The sequence below is a fragment of the Anguilla rostrata genome, chromosome 2 (assembly GCF_018555375.3).
Source record: "Anguilla rostrata isolate EN2019 chromosome 2, ASM1855537v3, whole genome shotgun sequence".
NCBI classification, from domain to species: domain Eukaryota; kingdom Metazoa; phylum Chordata; class Actinopteri; order Anguilliformes; family Anguillidae; genus Anguilla; species Anguilla rostrata.
In genome coordinates, this window is record NC_057934.1 from 10606487 (window position 1) to 10628572 (window position 22086).

Sequence of the window (22086 nt, forward strand, 5' to 3'; positions counted from 1 at the left end):
AAGCACAAAGCTACAGCTAAGTATATTACGTCCAAGAGGGAAGCACAGATTGACAGTTTAGATATGAGGGTTGGACTTACCCGTATGATGATATATTCATCAAACAACTCCGAGGGCAACATGTTCATGTTGTAAAAAAACATCTGGAAAATGAAAACAAGAAAGTCATACAACCATTATTTAAAACCAAATGGAGTATGGCAACTGCTGATTGGGCTATATTTTATAAACACACACACACACACACACTTAGCCAGTTGTTCAACACATTCCAGTATAAACTGGAATATAGACTATGAGGTATACATCATTATTTCACACTAGGTCATTGCTTAAGAGGGACATTAGAAACTTACTGAAGCAGTGGAAATACAACAAATAGCGAGACAGCAGGAAAATGAAATTAGATAACAGCAGGTTATCAGGCCAAAAAGTTCACCAAAGGACTTAACACAGTGCCTCTGAGCACTTAGAACCTTGAAAGATGGGTTACCAACATAAAATCCAACTTGCAATTCACTAATGACCCCAGGTTGTTAGAAAACATCCAATCAAAGTCCAAAAATTATATCTATGCAATATTTGAGTCAAATTCCCTCAGATTCGTAGTACCTCATCAAAATAGGGGTTGTTTCCTCTCTTGATCCTTGTTCGATGCGTCTCTTCACAGATGTTAACCTTGACGACAGGCTTGATGTTGTTTCCAGGCAACTGTCGAGCTTCGATAACGCGGACACGAATCTGACAGACAGGAGTAAGAGACTGTTTACCTTGCTCAAAACATAATATTCAAAAGCTGCTCAAGGATGAATATTTATCAATAAGCTGAAGACATCAGCATTTATCAAACACAATGATTTGACTTGCAGCAGCCAGTTTTATACGTTTTTTATACTGAACTGAATGAAATAATCTGGCTGTGTTGCATGTGTCTAGTAAACCGACTGTAAATAAAGGCTTTGTGCAAGTGCCTAGCCTGTGGCCTGTGGGACAGAGTACCTGGAAATCCTGAGGTTTGTTAGCTAACTGTTTGTGCCTTTTCCTGGTTCTCCCCGAGAGCCTCTGGTTGGGGTTACCAGGCTGACCAGGAGAGGAGCCGTCCCCCATCTGGCCTCCGTCAGCAACGTCTCCCTCGTCCCCATCACCTCCATTTCCTCCTGCAGAAATGAGATGCACCCAAAACTCACGCACCGTCCCCGTATACCATGTGATCACATGCAGGCCATCGCAGGGCAGTGAATGTTTCAGTAAGCTGTAGATATGCTTGTGTCTCAGTGACACAGTACTAGCTTTGTTTGGAACAAAACTGCTTATTTGCCAGGAATGACTATGGCTTTCTATACACAAAATGTTGAGTTGTCATGAGGAAATGAGTCCTGAATAGTTAAGCAATTATGTACAAGTATCCATTTAATAAAAGCAAAGTGCCTAGAACAATTGAATCACATTTTCCATACAAGAACTCGAACAGATACCTGGTATTGTAATGTATTTTGTTAATCTCGCCAAATGAAATTAGACGGATTTTTAAGGTCAGGAGCAAAACTGGGTAAGACCAGGCTGTTTCTTTTTCTATCTGCAACAGGTGTCATTCTGCAACTGCACTACCTAAAAAACTTGCATGACAGGCTGTTACATGTTACTACAAGTGAATAATTATATTCAGGCACAGCAAAGACACAATATCCGTGACACCAACACAATTGAGCAAGAGGAAGTCAGGTCAGTTTTCTTCTCAGTGCTACAGTCTATGCAAAACTAGACATTTGCAAGAGAACTTCCTATTGTTAGGGGGTAGGTAACCTTGTTCCTGTAATTCCAAAGCTTCCGCTGGAACCTGATGCCACCAAACCCCTTAACCAAAAAGCTTCTGCCTGGCTGGCACCTATCCTGCACTGATTACCTACTCACTGGATCACTGGGCACATCACTGGATACTGAATCGACACAAGTCAAAAATATTATTCAATTTCTTTTACTTTATTGCTGTAAAAAGAAATAATGGTACTTGCAAAACATTGGGGAAAAACATAGGGTAGCTCCATCTGACTCACCAGCACCTGCAGTACCGCCATCCGTCTGACTGTTTGGATCAGGCACGGCACCAGCTGGAGGATCATATCCGATCACTAAATTGATGGTAGCCTAACAGGCAATAAGTGTGAGCTGAATCAGTTAATCAGTCAAATCAAGGCATTCCATGCTTACATGTTGAGTTATGAAAACACACAAACATTTTAATTACACAGATTTGGCTCGGTAAAAAATAGTTACTGTTCTTCAGGGCTATACAAGGACTAGAAGGACAAAGCCAGTATTCAATCTTTTCTCATTACTTTTGTCCATATTCAATCAACATTTGTCCTTAACTTTGATTCAATATGATGGTTTTTCATACGATGATGAACATATTGTTTGGTGCAAAATAAAAAAGCATAAACAGTTCTGCACTTACTCCAATATTTTCATTTTTTTCACTTAGAAGGGGTAAATTCTTTGAAGGGATGGACTTCAACTGGCCACTTGCCAGATCTTTCAGAGACACTTTTGCAGAGCCAATGAACCTATAAAAGAATGACAAATGCATATCTCAAGTTTTTATGGCCATCAAGATTTACAGTTTATCACTTCACTTGTTTGTAATATCAAAAGCTTTTGTTAAAGATTGGCATCATTGCGTATTTATACAGGACAGTACATTCCCCGGAAGTAAATGACCTCAAACTTACAGGTAGGGAATAAAATGCATTAAATGGATGGGAGTCGTTGCTACAAATGAATCTACACGGCTAAAGCGACATAATCAACCAAGTACTAAAAATAATGGTTGAATTACTCCATCTGGGGGAAAAAAGCCAGTGTGTTAAACGGACACACTGTATCAAGTGATTATTAACTCAACCCAGCTCTCTAAATGCGAATGACTTTGTACATACATGCTTGGAGTAGGTGAACAGGTGAACTACCGAGTGTATTGTTTTCATTTATATGACTATACATTACTTTTTATTATTTATTTCAGTCTCCAGTTAGGTAAATTTGATTTCACACGTGCTGAATGACTGTCAAATAAATTACAGATGTTCCTTGTTCCCATTGTTACCTGGATAATTGCATTTGCAAGCTTTTACATCCATTATTTTTATTGTGTTGTTGAACATCATGTTGTTTGCATATGTATATACTGCATAACCTCTGTTTCAATCTGAATTATTACTGCCAACATGTCATTTCTTTCTGATGTAGAATAGTCACACCCCTCCATGGAACAAGGAACTAGACAGGTAGCCAAGGGAAATAACTGAATGTTGGCTCACTAGGACTTTAAAATTCAGTCAGACATGGGAATAATTAAATTCAGCCCCAAGCAAGGCGGTGCATGACAAAATAAACTTTAAGAAAAACTGGAGGGTTGAGGTTTCTGGAGGCAGTTCCCAGAATTCCTTTGTGTGCATTGTGACATCACTGTTGTAATAGGACCATGCGAAACCTCCCAACGTAAACACCGCACCCAGTCAGATCCACTTGCAATGTCATGAACACAAAACACAAGGGCATATCAGATCCAGACCTTAAAGGCTAAACCAAGCATCTATTACCCATCACTATGTCCATTTTGGTATTCTAGTTTCCCACAAAAAAAATCAGACGAACAGTAGAAATGTAAAATTCCTGACACCAGGATGGCTATGTAAAAAAAAGTTCACTTCAGGCCTCGAACCAAAACCATGACTCATTTTAACCCCTTCAGCTGCCCTGCTCAGCCCTGAGCAAATAGCCTGGCCCTCTGACTTTCTGTCTGGCGCTGAAGTATCTCAAATTTACACAAGACTTATCCCTAATTCGGACTCTCAGACCACAATAAAGCAATAGCAATAAGGTGAATGGATATGTTGATCCTATTTTTGTGATCCTTTCTGCTTATGATCCCAAAGTCAAAATGCTGTCATTGGTAAATATAGAAAAGTCAAATATTTTAGTGGCCTCTGACAGAAGCATTACTAAGAATACGAGCAAGAGGACAGTAACCAAGGAACCCTTGTGGAAATCACTACTGAGACGAGGCAGTGGACAAGCATGTAGATTTTGAATTAGCATACTTCCATTCTGAGAAGGTTTTAAGAATGTATCATGATATTGTGTTAATTAATGCACATTTATGTGCTCTTCAAGATAGCTGTCAGATTGTCTTCATATTATTATTATAAGACCATTTGCATTGACAAATATTTGCCACTCCTGCTTTCATCTGAATAGATTTTTTTTAAATCGTGTACAATTACACACTAAATATGCAACTGTAAAATATTTTTCATAAGAATGCTCAATTTCTTCTAAAAGTAGCCAATTTACAATACAGTATATTGTTTAATTGACCTTGTCTGTTTGAACTCATATGTATGCTTATCATTGTTATTTTATTTAAAATATTTACCAATATTCACCAATATTTAATTGCCTCTCATTTTTGGGGATACACAGAATAGCAGGGAAAGAATATGTAGAGCCATGTACCCACACTAGTAACAAAGGAATGCTAAAAAAGTAATAGATTTCAAGGGGAAAAACCATCTTAAGAACCATCAAGCACAGTGTGACTAGCTTGGAGAAAGGGAGAGATGAAGGAGAACACAAATGGTTTGACAAGGGTATGAGAAAGGAATTCTCATGAACAAACTGAAAAATCTACCAACTGGTCTCTGCTCATGAATGAGGGTCACAAGGACCCCAATGTTGTGCTAAGAGCAATAGCAGCTCACCCTATGCATTATGGGTAATAGTAATCTGCATAATCCTGAGCAGTCAATGTCTGCGTAATGTTTGGCAGTTTATGTCAACTGACACATCTTGTGTTTTCCCATACCATCTATATCTATGCCATCTATTTATATAGTTTGTAATATTTGCAAAAGGACATCAGTCAAAGTCAGTTGCAATCTCTGTTCAAAATCCAAGGCTTTAAAACAACATGCAAAACACATGTAAAATCTGTATTATTTTACTGTATTAGTACATCTTGCACTTTTGAGTTCAAGTTAAAACACCTCCAGAGATTCTCTTGTGGATGACAGCATTCGCATGGAATGTCACTGAATAAATTATATGAAGCAATTCTGTCATTCTCCGGACAAATTCTCGTTTTTAAACCTATATGCCAAAAAAATGTCAGTTTAAATGTACAGGGTGTTCTCAAAAGTTCTCTAAAACCTTGACTGTTTAATAATTTAAAGAATACAAACTCTCATGAGGGATTTTCCTAAAGAGATTCTTGGTCAAGTAGAAGGGTCCAGTGAGTCATGGACCCATTACTGAGTTTGTCGTTTCTAGTCAACTGTTGGGCAGAAATATGCAGACAAAGCCGCTGCAGTAAAGTGCTCTGGGTGCTGATTGGTCGTTCTGTGGTGCTAGCCCTTCCACGTGGCCCATCATTCGTTACCTGCTTGACTGCTAGTAGCAGGAACTGGAAATCCTTCTATCACCATTCATATTCACACGCCAATATTGAATCATGACACCACAAGAAGACAAGAAGGTTGTGCCTGCAGATGCCAAGTCTCTGAAACAGCTTTCCCTTTTACTAGTCACCATTGGCTTGAAGAAATGTTGAGGCTTTAAATGTTAGTACACTTGGAATAAAAGACTGGCAATAAAGATGGTGTATCATAAAAAAATGATGTATAAGATGTACCCTTGTCTTGAGATGATGCATATATTATTTTTGTCCACAACATGCTGTCTTAAAGCAAGAGGTTTCCATATGATTCACATATTCTATCTGCAATAACGTACATAAAAAAACAATGTACAATATCTGATAGCTCAAATCAGTCAAATCAGTCTTTGGATATGAGATAAAGACTGGTTAATGCTGAGCAATGACCAGAAACAGGTCATATAAGTAAATAAATAAATCTAATTGTTCACAGGTTCACCTCAGCAGAGCAACATCACACACAGAAATGCAGGAACATTTTCCCTCTAGCATGGTCACAAAAGCCTTCCTTAAACTTTGTTTTCCTAGTGTTGCCTGGTTACAAATGACCCAGAGATTCTGGAAAAATGTGGGAGTCTGCAATCTCACTCCTCCAATGACTCAATGGAAATCTTTGCTGCAGAGAGCCTCAGAGACTGCTGAATCTCTCTTTCAGCCATTTTGAACATAAGTTTAATTGTGTATTCCCAAAAACCACAACAACAGAAGACTGGAGGATGACTTAAAATAGCAAAAGACATGGAAATAGCACTTGAGTGGCCACAACTTATACTCCATTTTACATTAGTAACTGTGGAGCCTCAGACATCGGTTTTAAAATCTACACCATATGCCATATATGTTTATGCGGGATGAAAGCAAAACAACTTGCAACTTTATAAAAACGTAAAATGTCAGATGACTCTAGAAATGTGTTTTTTGTCATTATATTTAGCTCCGAAACTTTAATTCACCGTTAATTTCAAACACTTTCCATAAACATCAAAAATACCAGCATAAGCTACTTCAATTGCACAAAATTAGATTTAATCATGATATTTAAATCTTCCAGCGAAATTTTGCAATATTCATTCAGGTCCTGGTAGTCACTGAATGAAACACAACAGTAATATAAAGAAATAAAAAGCACTGCAACAACAGTGGAACATGTTTACCTTCACATTTGCAGACACTGATCACCTCTCTGGCATGTTACAGTTTATATCTTGCATAGCTTCATATTCATAAATGTAGCTACAGTGTGCAGAAAGTTACTACTAATGTCCCAACTTCATTTTTGTCAAGTCTTTGGGAACGGGACAGGTCTTCAAGGGCAAACTGAGACAAGTGAACAGAAATGTCACACTCTACAAAACGTCTTATTGTAGTATTGTTCCCTGCAACAATGACCAGCATATTTGTCAGGACTGGATTTACTTTGTAAAAATGCTCTTATTGAAAAGGAACGAAAAATTGAGGCCTTCGGTTACTAGCAGGTAATAGCACCTTAAATAATAGCACCTTCTGTACAAAGGCAACTCATTCCAGTTCACTGAATTAAACAAAAGTACACAATTACCCATTCAACGGATGCCCTGCATTTCTTTAAAAAGAGAAATAGAACTATTCTATTCACTCCCTTCCGGCATCAGACAGGCTGATTAGCTTCCCACACATACCATAGCAGTGCAAGTCTCAACACAGTCCACAGGTGTGTAAGGTGCAGAGAGGGACAATAAGATCTGGAGACACACCTTCACTATCTGAGGACTGTTCCTTTATTTTTCTATAACGATTCTTCCTAAAGTGCTATGGTGCACTTCATTGAAAGCTTAAGGTGTGCGGTGAGGGTATAATGATGTTTTAAATGCAACACAAATGATCTAGATAGACAGTCTTATATTGTATCTTTCTGAAGTATGCCCATCCTTGTATTGCCGAAATGACTGGTTGATTACCATAATCCTACAGTATGGGAGTACAATAATACAATGTTGCAATGAGCATTGCCAAAGCGAAAACATGCAAAAATACAGCATATCCAGGAAGCTATGAGCAAAGTAAGACACTGCAAATGGGGTGCTATCCCACTGAGAGATTGAAAGATAAGGGCTATTAAGCACTATTCTGAATTAGGATGAATGTCTCTTTTATAAGGGAAAGATAGAATGATATTGGTTAGAATAATGTTTCCTTATTTTGTAACTCTAAAAGCCATTGTAATAACCATGGAAGGTAGGTTATTAAAGCGTAGTGCAAACCTGTCTTTTCCAATGGTTTCATAGTCTTTCACAATAACTTCAATGAATGAGGAAGAATCCAAAGGTGCCCCCTTCAAATCAAACTCAAGGACCTACAATCAGCAAAAAAAGAACAATGTAGGTTAAAATAAAGCACAGATGCCCTTGCTGAAACGATTATTTAAACATTAAAAAGGTGCACACTTTCAGAAACTTTCAGAAGCTGTTTTCTCAATAGTATTCAGATATTATGAAACATCAACAGATTTAAAAGGAGCGGGTGCTCTCAAATAGAACATCAATGTGGAGTGAGTCATCCACCTTTAACAAACAAAACAAAACAATGCAATATTTACTGAGTAGCTGCTGATCTGTTTTGCTGATCATTTACAAAACTGGTCTTTGGGAAATTTGATAACTAGGAAGATTTTTAATAAAATGGAGTGATGTAAAAATATTTCTAGTCATCAAATTTCCAACAGACCAGTTTTGTCTGGACTTGTTTATTCAAATAGAGACTGAAATACAATTTCTGAAAACTTACTTCATTCCAAACCGGATTTAACTCATTGTCAATTGATTTTGTCTTTTTCTTTTCATCTGTAAAACACAAGAGTCAAGGAAGAAATGGACGGTGTTATTCTAAGCCACAACACTGTGCACTGTGTGTACAAAAATCCATTACTAGCACATACAGTTACTGTATCCAGAGGGGTGGATTCCTTAAAGAAAGAATTGAGGTTCATGAGCTAAGCAATATATTTAGAAATGATGAATGGTGCTGTGAGCATGTCATACCTTCACCTTCATTTATGTTGCTAAATTCAAACCTAGCATTGCAGGAATTCAAATAATTCTTTGATTCCTAAATTTTTAGTTCAAAAACATGAGAAGCATACTGAGTGGTTTCACTTGTAATTTCATAGTTTGCCCGCTTAGTGGATAGAGCATGGTGCGAAGCCCGAAAGGTCATATACATTTAGTTCCCTAAAATTCTCCCTGTCTGTTACCTCTGAGTAAAATATGATACAGAAATAAATAAACATATGCAACACATTCATATATCTGAATGTCAATAGAATCAAGCCATTCTCTCTCCAAGTTACGATCCCACTGGAATTTCATACAATCTGACCTCATGTGGAATTGATTAATGTTCTGCAATGAACACGAAAACGTTAATATTGACCATATTTTACAAAAACCCATTTGTGACAAGCTGTTAAGTATTTTACTGCATTGACAGTCTATTATTTTAAGTTTTAAAAAAAAGATATGAGTAGATACTTCAAAAATGCACAAGTGTTTTTAATTTTGTCTTATGAAAATGTATTTCTGTATGACCATGTTCAACTGTGTTAAAGCCATTTTACTTAATTTGTTTAAGTCCCATCTAGATAAAACTCCCGTTATCAACGGAGTCCTCGCCAGGAAGGCAGTGTCAAATAAAAGCACATTCGATGTGTTTAAGGTCGCGTTTTGTAATGGTAGAAATAAACGAAGTACATTACACATCCTTCAACTGACATACAGGTATACTCTGTATATATACTCCATCACGAGCGCAGCCCAATTTTCAACTGTAGAAACTAGGATACAACCTGTTTTAACTCACCTTTAAACACAATCGATGTTATGGGGTCAGGACTCCCAAGTTTCTTTTTTGGAAGATCTTTCGCAGATTCCACAACAACGCGCAACATTGTGTCAAAACAGATGTGCAATCAACAGATGTGCAATCAATTGGTTATTATTGCCTGAGAGTAAAATCGCAGCATGCTTTACCACCGACGCCTCATTACTTGCTGTTCGTGGAATAGCAACATGGGATATGCCAGTGTGTCATTTAGGAAAGAAAACTAGGAGAGGGTGTAGACATCAGTGGGATTGGCCAGCACCCTACATATAACTACTACAAATGCAACGCAATCTGCAATCTGTTTAAAATATAAAACGCGAATAGAAGTAGATAATTTTACATTTGTTATTGACTTAAATCATTTAAGTTTACAATATCTGAGTAAACTACTGAATATGCCGCTATTCCTGAAATCGTTTTAGATTCCTTCTGACCATTTTAAGCCAGCTCTAACATACGCCCTGCAAATTTTCAGGATAGTCAAGAAACCAGTTGAACTAAAAATATATTTATAATAATGTGCGGTGTTAATTTGCTCCCAGTATTTTGGCTCGCTATTCAATGGATAAAACTTGGTTCACAACTTTTTCTCAGAAACCACCTTACTTAAAACTCTGTCTCCATCTACTGGTTACCAGCAAAAAAGGGGAAAATGCACGCGATGCTGTTGCTTCAGCTGAAGATCCCCAACAAAACATATCGTTATATAGGCTACAACATACGTACAGAATTGAATTCTAATTACTGTCACGGCGGTTGGAGTGTTAGGATCTTCTGGTGAGCACTGCGAATAATAAAAATGAGAAAATTTCAATTTCTGAATATCTTATTTCGAATTAAGAAGAAGGCGCAACTCCCAATTCAAAATAGCCACCGTTTTGAAACGAAGGGATTGGAAGCATCAGAGATTCAATTAGCATGATATTTTAAAATAAATATACTTAGCTGGCCCAGCAGTGCTCAGGTGTTACATTGGCTAGGCAGTAGGCAATGAGTCTATGCACAGGTGCAGTTCGCAGCACACACTCAGTCGGACCATACGCAGATACTGCATAATGTCGCGTACATTTCCTTAATAGGTTACAATGAATGTAGCCTACGGGTTTTTACATTTGGTCGCAATCCAAATAAAAACAACTGTAAGTTATTTTTAAAATATATAATTTTATATTCATTGCATATTTTATCATACATATTTTTTAAATATTTACAAAATATATGGTATTTATATACAGCATATTCTTTTTTTTTCAGCTGACAGGGCTTAATGCAACTATATTTTGAATCATCCTGTATGGCACATGGTACTTTCGCGTCTGATTGATCAGAATATCCAATGAGTTCAGTGAGAATATCCCATATGACCCGTCTACACCAATCACAAGCGAAAATATGTAGAATTCGGAAATGACGTAGGACGCGCTGTATTCAAACTTATTTTCAATAAGGAAGTAAGTCAAAGCCGTTTCACCAAAACCTACAGGGGTTTCAATTTGATTCTAACTAGCGTTTGCGGCAATACAGTAGAGGATAGATTGGTATTAACAAAGGAAAAACGAACGGTGAGTTTTTTTACACATTGATATTTCATTTCAGAATAAGTTTTTTTAAAGCCTGTAGATCATAGCTTGTATGTGGTTGTTTAGACAGCTAGCTAGGTAGCTAACAAAGTTGCATATAGGCACAAATATTCCCTGACCAACACACACAAACACGCTTGTGTTAACTCAGTCTGCACTGCTCATTATTATTAAAATAGCCTTTCTCCGACACATAAGTTACATTTTTGTTGAATGATCTTGCTGGTTAGCAAAATACTGTTTTCCACCAAAACGCAATGATTCAAGACAGGGGTGGGTGCGATAAATTGACTAATTTGCTCGCTGAAGTTAACCGACAGTCAGTCACACACACACACACACAAACTAGCTGTAACAGGTGTAGGCCTTGGTTTTATATTTTGGAGATAGTATTTACAAATTGTCTTCGTTCTCACAAGGTAGAACCCTCTGTTAGTTTGTCACCCCCAGAAAGAAAAAGTAGTCTTTTCAAGTTTCTGTAGTTGCATGTTGTTTTCAACGCCTAATCCGTTTTTTTCCCCAGGAAACACTCCAGATATGGCTAATAAAAATGCAAAAGAAACAATTGTCAACAAATTTGGTCTGAGGCTCGGTGGACCGAAGGCTGAGATTGAGCTCGACAAGCTCAAAAAGGAAAATGCTTTCCTGAAAAAGACCTTGGCTGATATGTCCAATAAAAAATCAAAGGTGCCGGATTCAGATGAGAGCAAGCTTTTAGAGGTAATGTTTTTTCTTTCCAGTTAAATTTTTTTGTGTTTTAAATTGAAGTCGTTTTATATGAAGTGATTTGATTAAATCCGCGTGACAAGTTAATTATATTGTATTGTGCATGATTCGTGGCGTCATCAAATTATTTTTAAAATTTTCTGAAATCAAATCTCGAAATTGCTTATTTTGATGATTATAAAAACAGTTTATGTGTTGGTTTAATTATCACAGCTCAGTCACTCACTCATCCTCAATTTGGACTAAAAGGAAATTCATTCCCCATGGTTTTTGGAGCTGTTTATAACATATGGTAGCCACCAAGTAAACGTAGTAAATCTGACCATATGTGTGGCTATCTCATTTGCTTTGTGTTGCAAACTTCAGTGGAGCCATTATGATGGAAATTGGGCATGTTATTGAAAGTAACCACAAAGTAACCAATAGTCTCGCCCTTTTTAATAAATATATTTCTCCAGTAAGTACATTTTATTGCATCTTGTGCTGATTGTGTCATGTTCCTCCCTCCCAATTTCATTTTTAGAGAATTATTTCCCTTGAGACCTTACGTGAGAGAAACTCCCAGCAGCTCTTGGCCAAGGATCAGGAAATAGCTACACTGAGGCAGCAGCTTCAAGCAAAAGGCGGTGAGATCGTAGCCTCTCTTCAGTCCCAGCTTGAGCAAAAGGCCAAAGAGGCGGAGAGGAGAGAGAAATTGGTGCAGTCTCTCTCCGAGGAGACCAAAAATGTGAAAAACAAGATGGCCGCTCTCTCTGCCAGGTGCCAGGAGCTTGAAAGCAGACATGGTAAAGTTGAAGATCCAGGTACTCAGGTAAATATTTCATATCTGTATGTTAGGGGTCTGTTTACTACTGACTCTGTCATTTGTGAATGTTATCAACTTGTTTGCGTGAACAATAGAAGCCGGTAGAATACAAAAATGTATTTGCTGTAAAGTGGCTCCTGATGGAGGGCACCCTTCCACGCTCAGTTACATCTGTAGTAATGCCTTTGTGCACCAGGTGGCAGCATATCACAACTGTTTCAACAGCTGTTCTCTTGGTTCATTTAGCTCCCTCAGATTATTGTTCTTTGGGATTATACATCATGAAATACCCCCGTTATTCATACATTTACATTGCCTGACCATTTCTCTTGTATGTACACAAGCTGTATATATTTTATTTGATATATTTTTGGCATTTAGCAGATGCTTACATACAAGTGGTTTATAGATTACATTGTTACATACAAACCATTTGTACAGCTGAATATTCTTTGAAGAAGTATATGTTCAATACCTTGGTCAAGGCACATCAGCAGCATCCTGGATACTGAGCCCACAACCTTCGAGTAATAAGTTCCAGTCTCCTAAATTACCACTTAATTTATACATTTGTGAGTAAGATAAAAATGTATGTAAGGTTCTTTGTAGAAAAATACATCACATACTGGTGTGTCGAACAAGATTTCTAAAGGTTAAATAAAGCAGTGATTTTGTTTGAATTTTGAAACAAGACACTTATGTCAACTGCTTGATTTGTTTTTAAATCACTATTTTGATAGACAATTGACACATTATAAAATACTAATTTCTAAAGTTCTAACTTAAAAACATTTGCTTGGAGTAATTCTAGTTATGTACCGTGATAGCCTTTTTGCTAGTTTCATTATGCCTGGGTAATTGTACATGTAGGCTTGTTAATCAAAGAGGGAAGGTTTGCTGCTGGTAACTACCCCTGAATGCTTTTAGGGTTCGCGTGCTGATGGGCAGGTTGCACCTGATGATGTTGCCACCATCCAGGAACACTTGCGTGACGTAAGCACTTTTATCTGGTGTACCTTTTAAAATCAGACTAGGTAAGAGGTGATGGCGAGTCTACATGGTGGATTTATTTATTTTGTTTCCTAGCATAAAAAATGCTCTATGCTGTCTGTCTGTGTGTGTACTTGTGTGTACTTGTGTGTGTGTGTGTGTGTGTGTGTGTGTGTGTGTGTGTGCCTGTGCCTTCCTTCCTTTGCAAAGGCCCTGGAGAAAAACCAGCAGTGGCTAGGTTACGACCAGCAGAGAGAGGCCTATGTCAAGTCAGTCCTGGCAAGGACACTTGAGCTGGAGCAGCAGTTAAATCAAGCCAACCATGCACTCCAGCAGCAGCACAAAGAGGGCGATTCAGAAGGTAAGGAAGTGGGACGCCGGGAATCTTAATGCAATGAGGCGAGTGGCTGTTGCTTTGCTTTAAAGGAACAGCTTGCACAGTCCCGAGGCTGATATCCTTTATGTAGAAAACGCCAATTTTACACCTACCACGTCCAGGTTGTTTGCAACCGTTAACTTAATAAAGTTAATTTATGTTGGAAAGGTCGATTTCATATGTGAATTACTTCCCCATCAGATGTAGCCTAATTGCAGTGTAACTTAAGTAAATGTTCACATTATTACATTTCTCCCCAAAATTATATTCAGTGCTGTATTCTTATGTTATTGTGTTAAACTTAAACTTTTGTGATGTCCTAATTCAGTGTTTCTCAACCCTGGTCCTGGGGACTCACTGCCCTGCATGTTTTAGATGTTTACCTGCTCCAACACACCTGATTTAAATGAATGGGTCGTCATCAAGCTCTGCAGAAGCCTGATAACGACCCATTCATTTGAATCGGGTGTGTTGGAGCAGGGAGACATCTAAAACATGCAGGGCAGTGGGTCCCCAGGACCAGGGTTGAGAAACACTGTCCTAATTAAACTATTGTATGAATATTTTATGTAACCAAAATGCGCCGGGCTCGTTTCCTCAGATGAGAAGTACGCCCGAATGCAGGAGCACTACGACAGGCTCCTGCTGAAGGCCAAGAAGGACCTGGAGTCGCTGAGGGAGCAGGTGGCCCAGGGGCAGGCGGAGGCAGCGGACTCCAGGAGGAAGCTCGACGACAAGGCCAGGGAGCTGGACGAGGCGCGGGAGCAGCTGCAGGCGGAGAGGCTGAGCAGCAGGAGGAGCGCGGAGGAGGAGAGGAGGGCCTCCGCCGAGAGGAGCGAGAGGCTGAGGGCGGAGCTGGACAACATGGACGCCCGGCTGGCGGAGGAGCGCAAGAGGTCAGCTGACCTCCTTCTCCAGGTACGACAGGAAGTCTTCAAGCTGACTGAGAGTTAATGACATAGATGTGTGTTTTTGCTTCTCTATAGGACGAGAGGTCTGTGTTTTCCCAGAGGCCAGTGTGACCACCCATTGGCATTGTGGTTCTGTAGCTGTTATTTATTTCCTTTTTATGTATCTTATTTTTATTTTTTTTAAATTCAGCATTTTTGGGAAAGCCCATAGTCAAAATGCACAAGCTGTTCTAACCTCTCCCCCAGCCGCTTAAAATGTCTTCAATTACCCAGTAACTTCTTTTGTTTGAATAGCTGTTGTTTTTTTTGTTTTGTTTTTTACTTTGTTGACTTTTAATTGAAGCTTGTGACCTTTGACATTTCCTTTGGTGCTCATACGTACTTATTTTGAAAAGGTTAACCATCTGCAAAAATCTCTGCTGAATCAACACGAAGGACAGAGTAGGGTTGCGGCGCTGGAACAGCAGGTATGATCGAGATGATTTTTTACTTCAGAAAAATGCATTCTGCTAAATTAACTGGCTCATGACTGATTTTGACTGATCTCGCCACATTTCTATCTGTAGTAATCGTACATACCTTTAATTGGCACTGTACTGTGAATATCTGACTCAAGCCCATGTTTTGTTATGGTCAGATATTTATTCATTTTAAATCAGTGTTTTCCCTCATACATTGCCTTTGGTACATTCTTGTTTACTGTCATTAGGTGCAGATGTCAGCAAAAGACTTTGAGAACGAGAAACTTGATCGTCAAAGTTTGCAGTACCAGCTGCACAAAGTCCTGAAAGAGCTTCGTAAAGCAAGGGAGCAAATAGCTAAACTCGAGTCGACTGTAAGTATGGTGGAGGTATCAGGACCGACCGCGATGGAGTGGTAATGTATTTGTTGTCGGAAAATTCTCACTTCCGCCATTTTCCTCTCATCTCAGAAACAGCAGAAGGAATCTCGTTTCTCCGAACCGACCTCTTGCAGCCGACTGGAGTTCGAGAAGCTATCGATTGAGAATCCGCATCTGAATCACACGTCCCCTTCAAAAATCCCGAATCTTCTGGACGAGAGCTTCTTGGAGTGTCCGGAATGCAGAACCAAGTATCCCACCAGTCAGCACCGGGAATTACTGGCTCATATTGACTACTGTCTCAGCCTGTCTCATTAAAACAAGGGAGCCCCTTCTTTTTATTTTGCCTTTACTTTTGCGCATATGGTGTTTTTATTGAGATTTTTTTAATATAATGCAGAAAAAAGTGGAAGTCTACTGGTTTACTTGTCTCCTTAAAGCTTTTATTGTTATTCAGTTTTTTCTCATTATTTTCATATCTGTATAATGACCTGTGTATTTTAAGTTTCAGAACGTTGGGCAATTATATCTCCAGTGAAATGTACTTTTGTTTATTTCCTACGTGGCACAGTAAAGTTTTTAGGAATGATGTCATTTTTATATATGATAAATACTTTTTTAACTTATGGTTTGATCTTTATTTAAAATATTTTTTCCTCACTTCTGAACTTATAATATTAATCTCTTCTCTGTGGGTATAAAAGTAGAGTAAATGTATACTCTGTATTCTTTAAAATGGACTTCTTGAATTAGATTGCATAATGAAGTCCTGGTATTATACTATTTAAGGCGGTGCATTAAGGTGGCTGTCCTAGGCAGGGTGGCAGATGCCAAGTTTCCTTGGTTCAGGAAAGCTTTTCAGCAGAATACGACTGATGGGTTTAACTAAGCTTGAAATTAATTGTGTGTTTAAAATGAGTCCCACATTGTCTTTGAAAACTTGCCCAAAGGTATGGTTTTAAAGGCTGATAGCACAATCTAGTCCAGAGATTAATGCCAAATGTATTTTTAGGAAAGCAATGTTTACGGACCACTTAAGTTTTCTAGATGGGGGGGGGGGGGGGGGGGATAAATCTTCCCCTGAAAACCAAGATTTATCAGGGAGTAGAACCAAGTGTCACCTTCTTTGTTATGGACTTCAAATTGTAGTGGACATTATTTGTTTTCATTTTGGTAAAATATTTGAATGTTTGTTGTGAGTGAAGGAATTTGTATCTGTTCTGCAATGTCCTATACACTGTGTGAAGAACTGTAACGAGTAATAAAATGGAGCAAATTTAGGTCTGCTACTGTACTCCGAGCATTTTTGAAGTGTCATTTGCTTGAAACCTTTGACACTGCTAGATCGGTGGTGGTCTTTCAGCGGTAATGTATTAACCAACGGCTTCCCATTCTAGCTCAGTTTTGTGGTTTGGGTCTTTTGCCATGATTCATGGTTTCTGGTTTCATCATTATGATGAGCTGCTGCGATTGTTTGTTGCTGGTATTCGTTTCGAACATTGCTGTTCCTTATGAGTCTTTTCTTATACACAATGTATTCATGCCAATTGTCTGTATTACCACTTCTTAAAATATCACCTGAACTGTCCATTAAGTAAGAGGTAGCACTTAAGCCCAATTGATGAGATTTGTGTGTACACATCTCCTTTGCTTCCCCTTGTTATGTGCAGGTTTGCTTTTAGCAGTCCATATATATCCAAAGTGCGTACTGGTGCACTGCCCAGTAGTATTAAGAGGTTACTCAGACATGGAATCTTGGCCTGCGTGCACGAAAGTGACAAAAGAAATATGGTCATGATTGATTTGGTCATCTGGATGTCTGGATCTGGAAGTCTAAATTCCACTCAGCCATCTTGAAAAGCATTTATGAGTGGAAGATGTTTTGTAAACCCAATAGGGGGTGGGGCTACTAAACTACCCACTGTCAATCATTTGTGACCACAACAGGTAATTGGCTGGGCTGCTGAAAGGACATCCTCTGAGAGGAGCTGCCAGTTCTTCTAGGCCCCTCCTCAACAACAGTATGGGATAACAGGCTTAAAAACAGTTGCATCTGTAGCCTTGTTAATATGTGCCATTGTTTACGATCAACGAGATGCTTTTTTTCCAATATTTTATTTTACAAAGTGGTTTCAGGTTACATTACACAGTTTACAAACATAAAGCTGCTTATGAATAGGTTCCATGGCTGGGAGAACAATTTCTCAGGTGTAATGTGAAGCTTGTCAAACCTGCTGCTCTGGCACATAGCAGTTCTTAATGCTTAAGCCATTTCTTTTTATAGTATTTTGCTGTTATTGATTTCAAATACATTTTATACAAACATTTGGAGTTTTATTTGTGATTTTAAAATTTCACAGTGTTTTCTTTGGCAGTGCTGAATCAGTTCCCATCACAGTACCCTGTGAAACAAGAAAAATGTGTTAGGTGATCCAGTTTGTTTGAACAACTGAAGAGCCTGGAACTTGTGCGGAAATAACAGCTGCATGTCACTGAGCCCGCTTTTCCAATTTTTTTTTAAACTGACCAAGTAATGCTTTGAATGATGCCCCTGAACACACAAGAGAAGTCAATGTGGGACGATTAAATGTATGCTTAACAGAGGACTTCTGTTTCCTTCACAAAATGAAACTCATCTCAAAAGCATCATTGTGATTTACACTCCTGAAATTTACGCCAAAAATTCTTTATCTGAAATGGGCACTTTAACGAAAAGCTTACCGTTGTGAGAAACACGCCTGTATTTGCCGAGCAAGCAAAGCTCCTGCTTTCTCTGCGTGACGATCTTCTGGTCCTCGGGTCTGAGGCCGTTGGGGTGACGGGAGAAGATGAAGGAGTAGCTGTCCAGGCAGGTGCCGTCGGTGTCCAGCTGGCGGCAGGAATAGTGGATGGCGTAGTTGTCGTAGTCAGTGTCAATGACCCAGTGGTCATCATCTGCAGGGAGGCACATGGAAAAGGTGAGGAGTAATCTCCGAAAAACCTTTGACCAATCAATACCGTCACACCATCGGGTGAATCTGCGCAACCTGTCCTCAGCCATAGGTTATGCATTTTACACATGCACGCTTGAGGACACTCAGTAATATGCATTGTCATGCCCACCCCCCAAGCCAAGTACATGCTACTGATGGTATATTGCAAAGACTCCACTCTGGCACAAAGACAATATTTCCCATTAGAATTGTGGAACTTTAAGATAAATTTTTTTTGCCTTACTTCCAGACTGAAGATAAGTAGCAGCTCCCCAGTATTTCATCTTGAACTTAGCAGGGTCTGTGCTGTCCTCGAAAGTAGCAAACATGTTCGCACAAAGCTCCCAGTTACTGGTGGAAACAAAAATTACAAGGGGCGTCGTTAGTGACTGTGCTGCAGTATGTTCATGCGCACAGTAGTAGGGGTTTGCAGAAGGGGGTCAGGGGTGGGGTGCGGGGGGGCTTCCCATGTTATGTCATTTATTTTTGATTCTGGGAAAAAAGAAAGTCTAACTCACTTCAAGATGATCACTCTGCCCTTGGCTTTAGCTGTCATTGACCCATCAGCTTCCATGGCAAACTCCGCCACAATGTTATCAAGCAGAAAGAGTCCAACCGGATCCTTCTTGGCCACAGCATACCATGTCCCAGTGTACTGGAACATTAATATAAAGCAGAATTTGCAGTTGCATTTTTTTTTTTTTTTAAACATGCAAGCAGTACACATAAAAGAACATTCTGTATTATTATCACACAAACCGTTGACCATTTATCTGTATGAATTTGTTTAAGAGATCTTTATTTTTGTTACCTACCCTCTGTCGGTCAAAATTCTTCATCACTTGGAAGTTTGACACGGTGCAGTCCTGTGCCCAGCACGTAGCTAGTACACAGAGGAGGGCTAAAACCCTGAACATCCTGGAGACTCAGACCTGAAAGCAGGAGAAAAAGAAACAAAAGATGCTTCTTAGTAGAAAGCAGATTGCATTGTGTCCATTAGAGATAGTTTCATCTTATTATTTTCTTGCATTTTGCACAAAAGAGAAGAGTCAAATTAAAATTTTCTTTAAATGTTCCTCCTCTGAAACGTAAAAAAAAGCATGAAAGCATTTATCTTGGCATGGAAAGTACCTGGGAAAAAAAGCAGTCTTGGGAGAAGTTCAGTCTGTTTCAGAGCTCTTGTGTCCAGAGGTTTGGCTTATATAGAGGCTCCCTGTTTCATAACCCCACCTGGATATCTGAGCTCCTCTCCACATCACTGCTTTAATGGGGTAAACATTTATGTAACTCCCAAGTCTCGTGTGGGCTGGCTTGTTCCACGAGTTTGACCCCGTTCATCAGAAAAGTTTTTCTTTTTTTTTCTTTTTTTCTGGATCGATTCAGGTCCTATTATGAAAGACTTTAAGCTTTACGCCAGGAACACATCTGGTGTATAATGCACTTTAGCACTCTGGTTCACTTTAAACAAATCATCACCCTGACATGTTTTCCCTGGATAGCACATGAACCCGAAGAATGTTAGAATGTTACAAACAACGCAGCAAGCCTCAGCATGTGCGCCAGTCATTTTCAGTCTGGCCATCTGTTGATATTTTGACACAGACATGGTCTGTCCCACACATAGTCACTCTCTTTCTCTTTCAGACATCTGTTAATGAATGGAAAAACAGTCCCAAAAAATTGCACTTCTTTTAAACTGACAGATTAACTGGCAACATTAATAAATCATTTAGTGGTGTTTTGGGGTAAATATCAGTATATATTTATAAATATTTTGAATTAGTTTAGTTAATGATTATGTTCATATGAAGGTTATAGATTCAAATCTTGTCAGTGAATCTTAAAAAAAATGTTCAATAAGCTGAGCAGAACCAGGGATAGTTTGTATTTACATCTGAGAGTGGTGAATGTGTGCATTCTCTCAGAGAAGTTTGAGGCAAAGTTATTAATGTGTTGTTTATCTGCGTTCCTTCTTGCGCAGGTGGTGCAATAAAATAACTACTTTTGTAGGTACACCGTTCTGACTTGAGTCATTCTCGTAATCTTGACTTCTTGGTTAGTTTCTGTTTGAACATAAGCTTTGTTCAGTATTATTTAGATATTTTTAGTGGTTTACTCAAAGACCAAACTGCAAGACCTTAATGACAGTCCAGCATATTTACAGTCAGTTAAACTCATGTTTTTCAGCATTTAAGAACATAGGATCATATAATAAATAATCTAAATATATTCAATCAAAGTTGGAGAATAATTCAGATGATTTCATTGCTGTTTAAGATTTTGCCAGGATTGGAGAACTGGAGAATGTAAGGTGCCTCTGTAATTAAGGTATTATAGTGGAATACCTTGTGCAGGTTACAGTTGTTATCTGTAGGACCAGCCAGAGACCAGCGAAACAGACCAGGTCCCCATCACAATTGTTTATAAAAGTATTACTGAAGTTTTAAATTGCAATCTAATGTTTATGTTGTAATGTTAATCTGATACATGATACATGCTGATACATGCCCATCTTTTTAAAAATAGCCAGCTCATTTCAAGTGATTTTCATGTAACATGTGTAGCAATGTTTTCCTTAACCTAAATCTTTTTTGCTAGATATTGTTACACAATTAATTTGTGTGATAGTACATCAATGTACCTGGCTGTCTTGCTGGTGCTTTTTTATTGTTGTTCTTTTATAAAAATTTTAAAAAATACATTAAGACCCTATACAATGAGAAGTTTAAGTGCAGGAGAGGCCGTTTGACTTTTGACATGCCCAGTGTTAGAGGATGCAGTGCTCTAGTGCTCTAGTGGTAACAGGAGACTAACAGCCCAGATGCTCTGACACAAATCACCTGGGAGAGCTCTGGTCCTGTGCCCGAGGCTGAGCAACGCACCTCTTGCCAAAACGGGCTGATGTGCCTAAAGAGCATTAGCCAGAGCTGTCAGCTCATGTAAAAGCCTTCCCCTCCTGCCACTCTCCCGGGCTGTGGTTCAAAAAAGGTGAGATGTAAAGATAGGCAATACAATTAACAGACAAAACCTGCAGAGACACAGCCAGAACAGACATATATGTTTCATTAAATATTTACTTTACATAGTCTGACCTGCCTGGATGCAGTGGCCAATGTGCATGCACAGGATATGTAAAGGGAATTCTTCTTGACACCCTTGTGCAAAGTGTATCAATGTCAGAACTCACTCTTGGTCACTGTGTTGGCAGCTGTTCCGTACCTGTTCATCGTAAATATTTTGTCTCATTAGAGACCTCGGGTCGCAAGCGGACACAAATCTCTGCCACCTGCTTTTTTCTCCTTGCCCTTGCTCTCTCTAATCTATGGCTGCCTATTGGAAGAATGGACTCTGTGTACAAGCAAATAGCTCCAGCAGTCTCCCGCAGAGTTTTTTTTTTTTTAAATATGCAATTCTGATTTAATTTCCATTTCAACCTTCCAAGAGTTTTAACTTTATCATGACTGATTTTACTATTTCTGTCAATGTTCACTTGGTCAACAGCAATAATATTTTAATGAATTAGCACAGATTCT

The 22086-nt window shown here is 38.8% G+C and overlaps 3 protein-coding genes across 3 annotated transcripts in view; 1 reads left to right on the plus strand and 2 right to left on the minus strand.

The window, feature by feature from the left end:
* myofl (myoferlin like) overlaps window positions 1-10344 on the minus strand; it is a 33308-nt gene extending 22964 nt beyond the window's left edge. The window contains exons 1-8 of the mRNA XM_064319318.1: window positions 9329-10344; window positions 8258-8313; window positions 7735-7826; window positions 2456-2564; window positions 2055-2145; window positions 1000-1157; window positions 613-741; window positions 81-143 (exon numbers count right to left, since the gene is read on the minus strand). Coding sequence (XP_064175388.1) covers window positions 81-143; window positions 613-741; window positions 1000-1157; window positions 2055-2145; window positions 2456-2564; window positions 7735-7826; window positions 8258-8313; window positions 9329-9416 — 786 coding nt within the window. The 5' untranslated portion in view covers window positions 9417-10344. The remainder of the gene's footprint in view (window positions 1-80; window positions 144-612; window positions 742-999; window positions 1158-2054; window positions 2146-2455; window positions 2565-7734; window positions 7827-8257; window positions 8314-9328) is intronic.
* A 412-nt stretch (window positions 10345-10756) lies between these two features.
* On the plus strand, window positions 10757-16861 carry cep55l (centrosomal protein 55 like). Its single transcript, XM_064319294.1, has 9 exons — window positions 10757-10914; window positions 11456-11652; window positions 12182-12469; window positions 13391-13456; window positions 13664-13814; window positions 14431-14747; window positions 15136-15207; window positions 15450-15575; window positions 15672-16861. The coding sequence occupies exons 2-9, from the start codon at window positions 11470-11472 to the stop codon at window positions 15897-15899; spliced, it is 1431 nt and encodes a 476-aa protein (XP_064175364.1). The 5' UTR covers window positions 10757-10914; window positions 11456-11469; the 3' UTR covers window positions 15900-16861.
* Window positions 16862-17852: 991 nt separating this feature from the next.
* On the minus strand, window positions 17853-19840 carry rbp4 (retinol binding protein 4, plasma). Its single transcript, XM_064319308.1, has 6 exons — window positions 19685-19840; window positions 19369-19485; window positions 19072-19208; window positions 18798-18904; window positions 18303-18515; window positions 17853-17983 (listed from the first exon to the last, which is right to left on the minus strand). The coding sequence occupies exons 2-6, from the start codon at window positions 19468-19470 to the stop codon at window positions 17964-17966; spliced, it is 579 nt and encodes a 192-aa protein (XP_064175378.1). The 5' UTR covers window positions 19471-19485; window positions 19685-19840; the 3' UTR covers window positions 17853-17963.
* Window positions 19841-22086: the final 2246 nt, after the last annotated feature.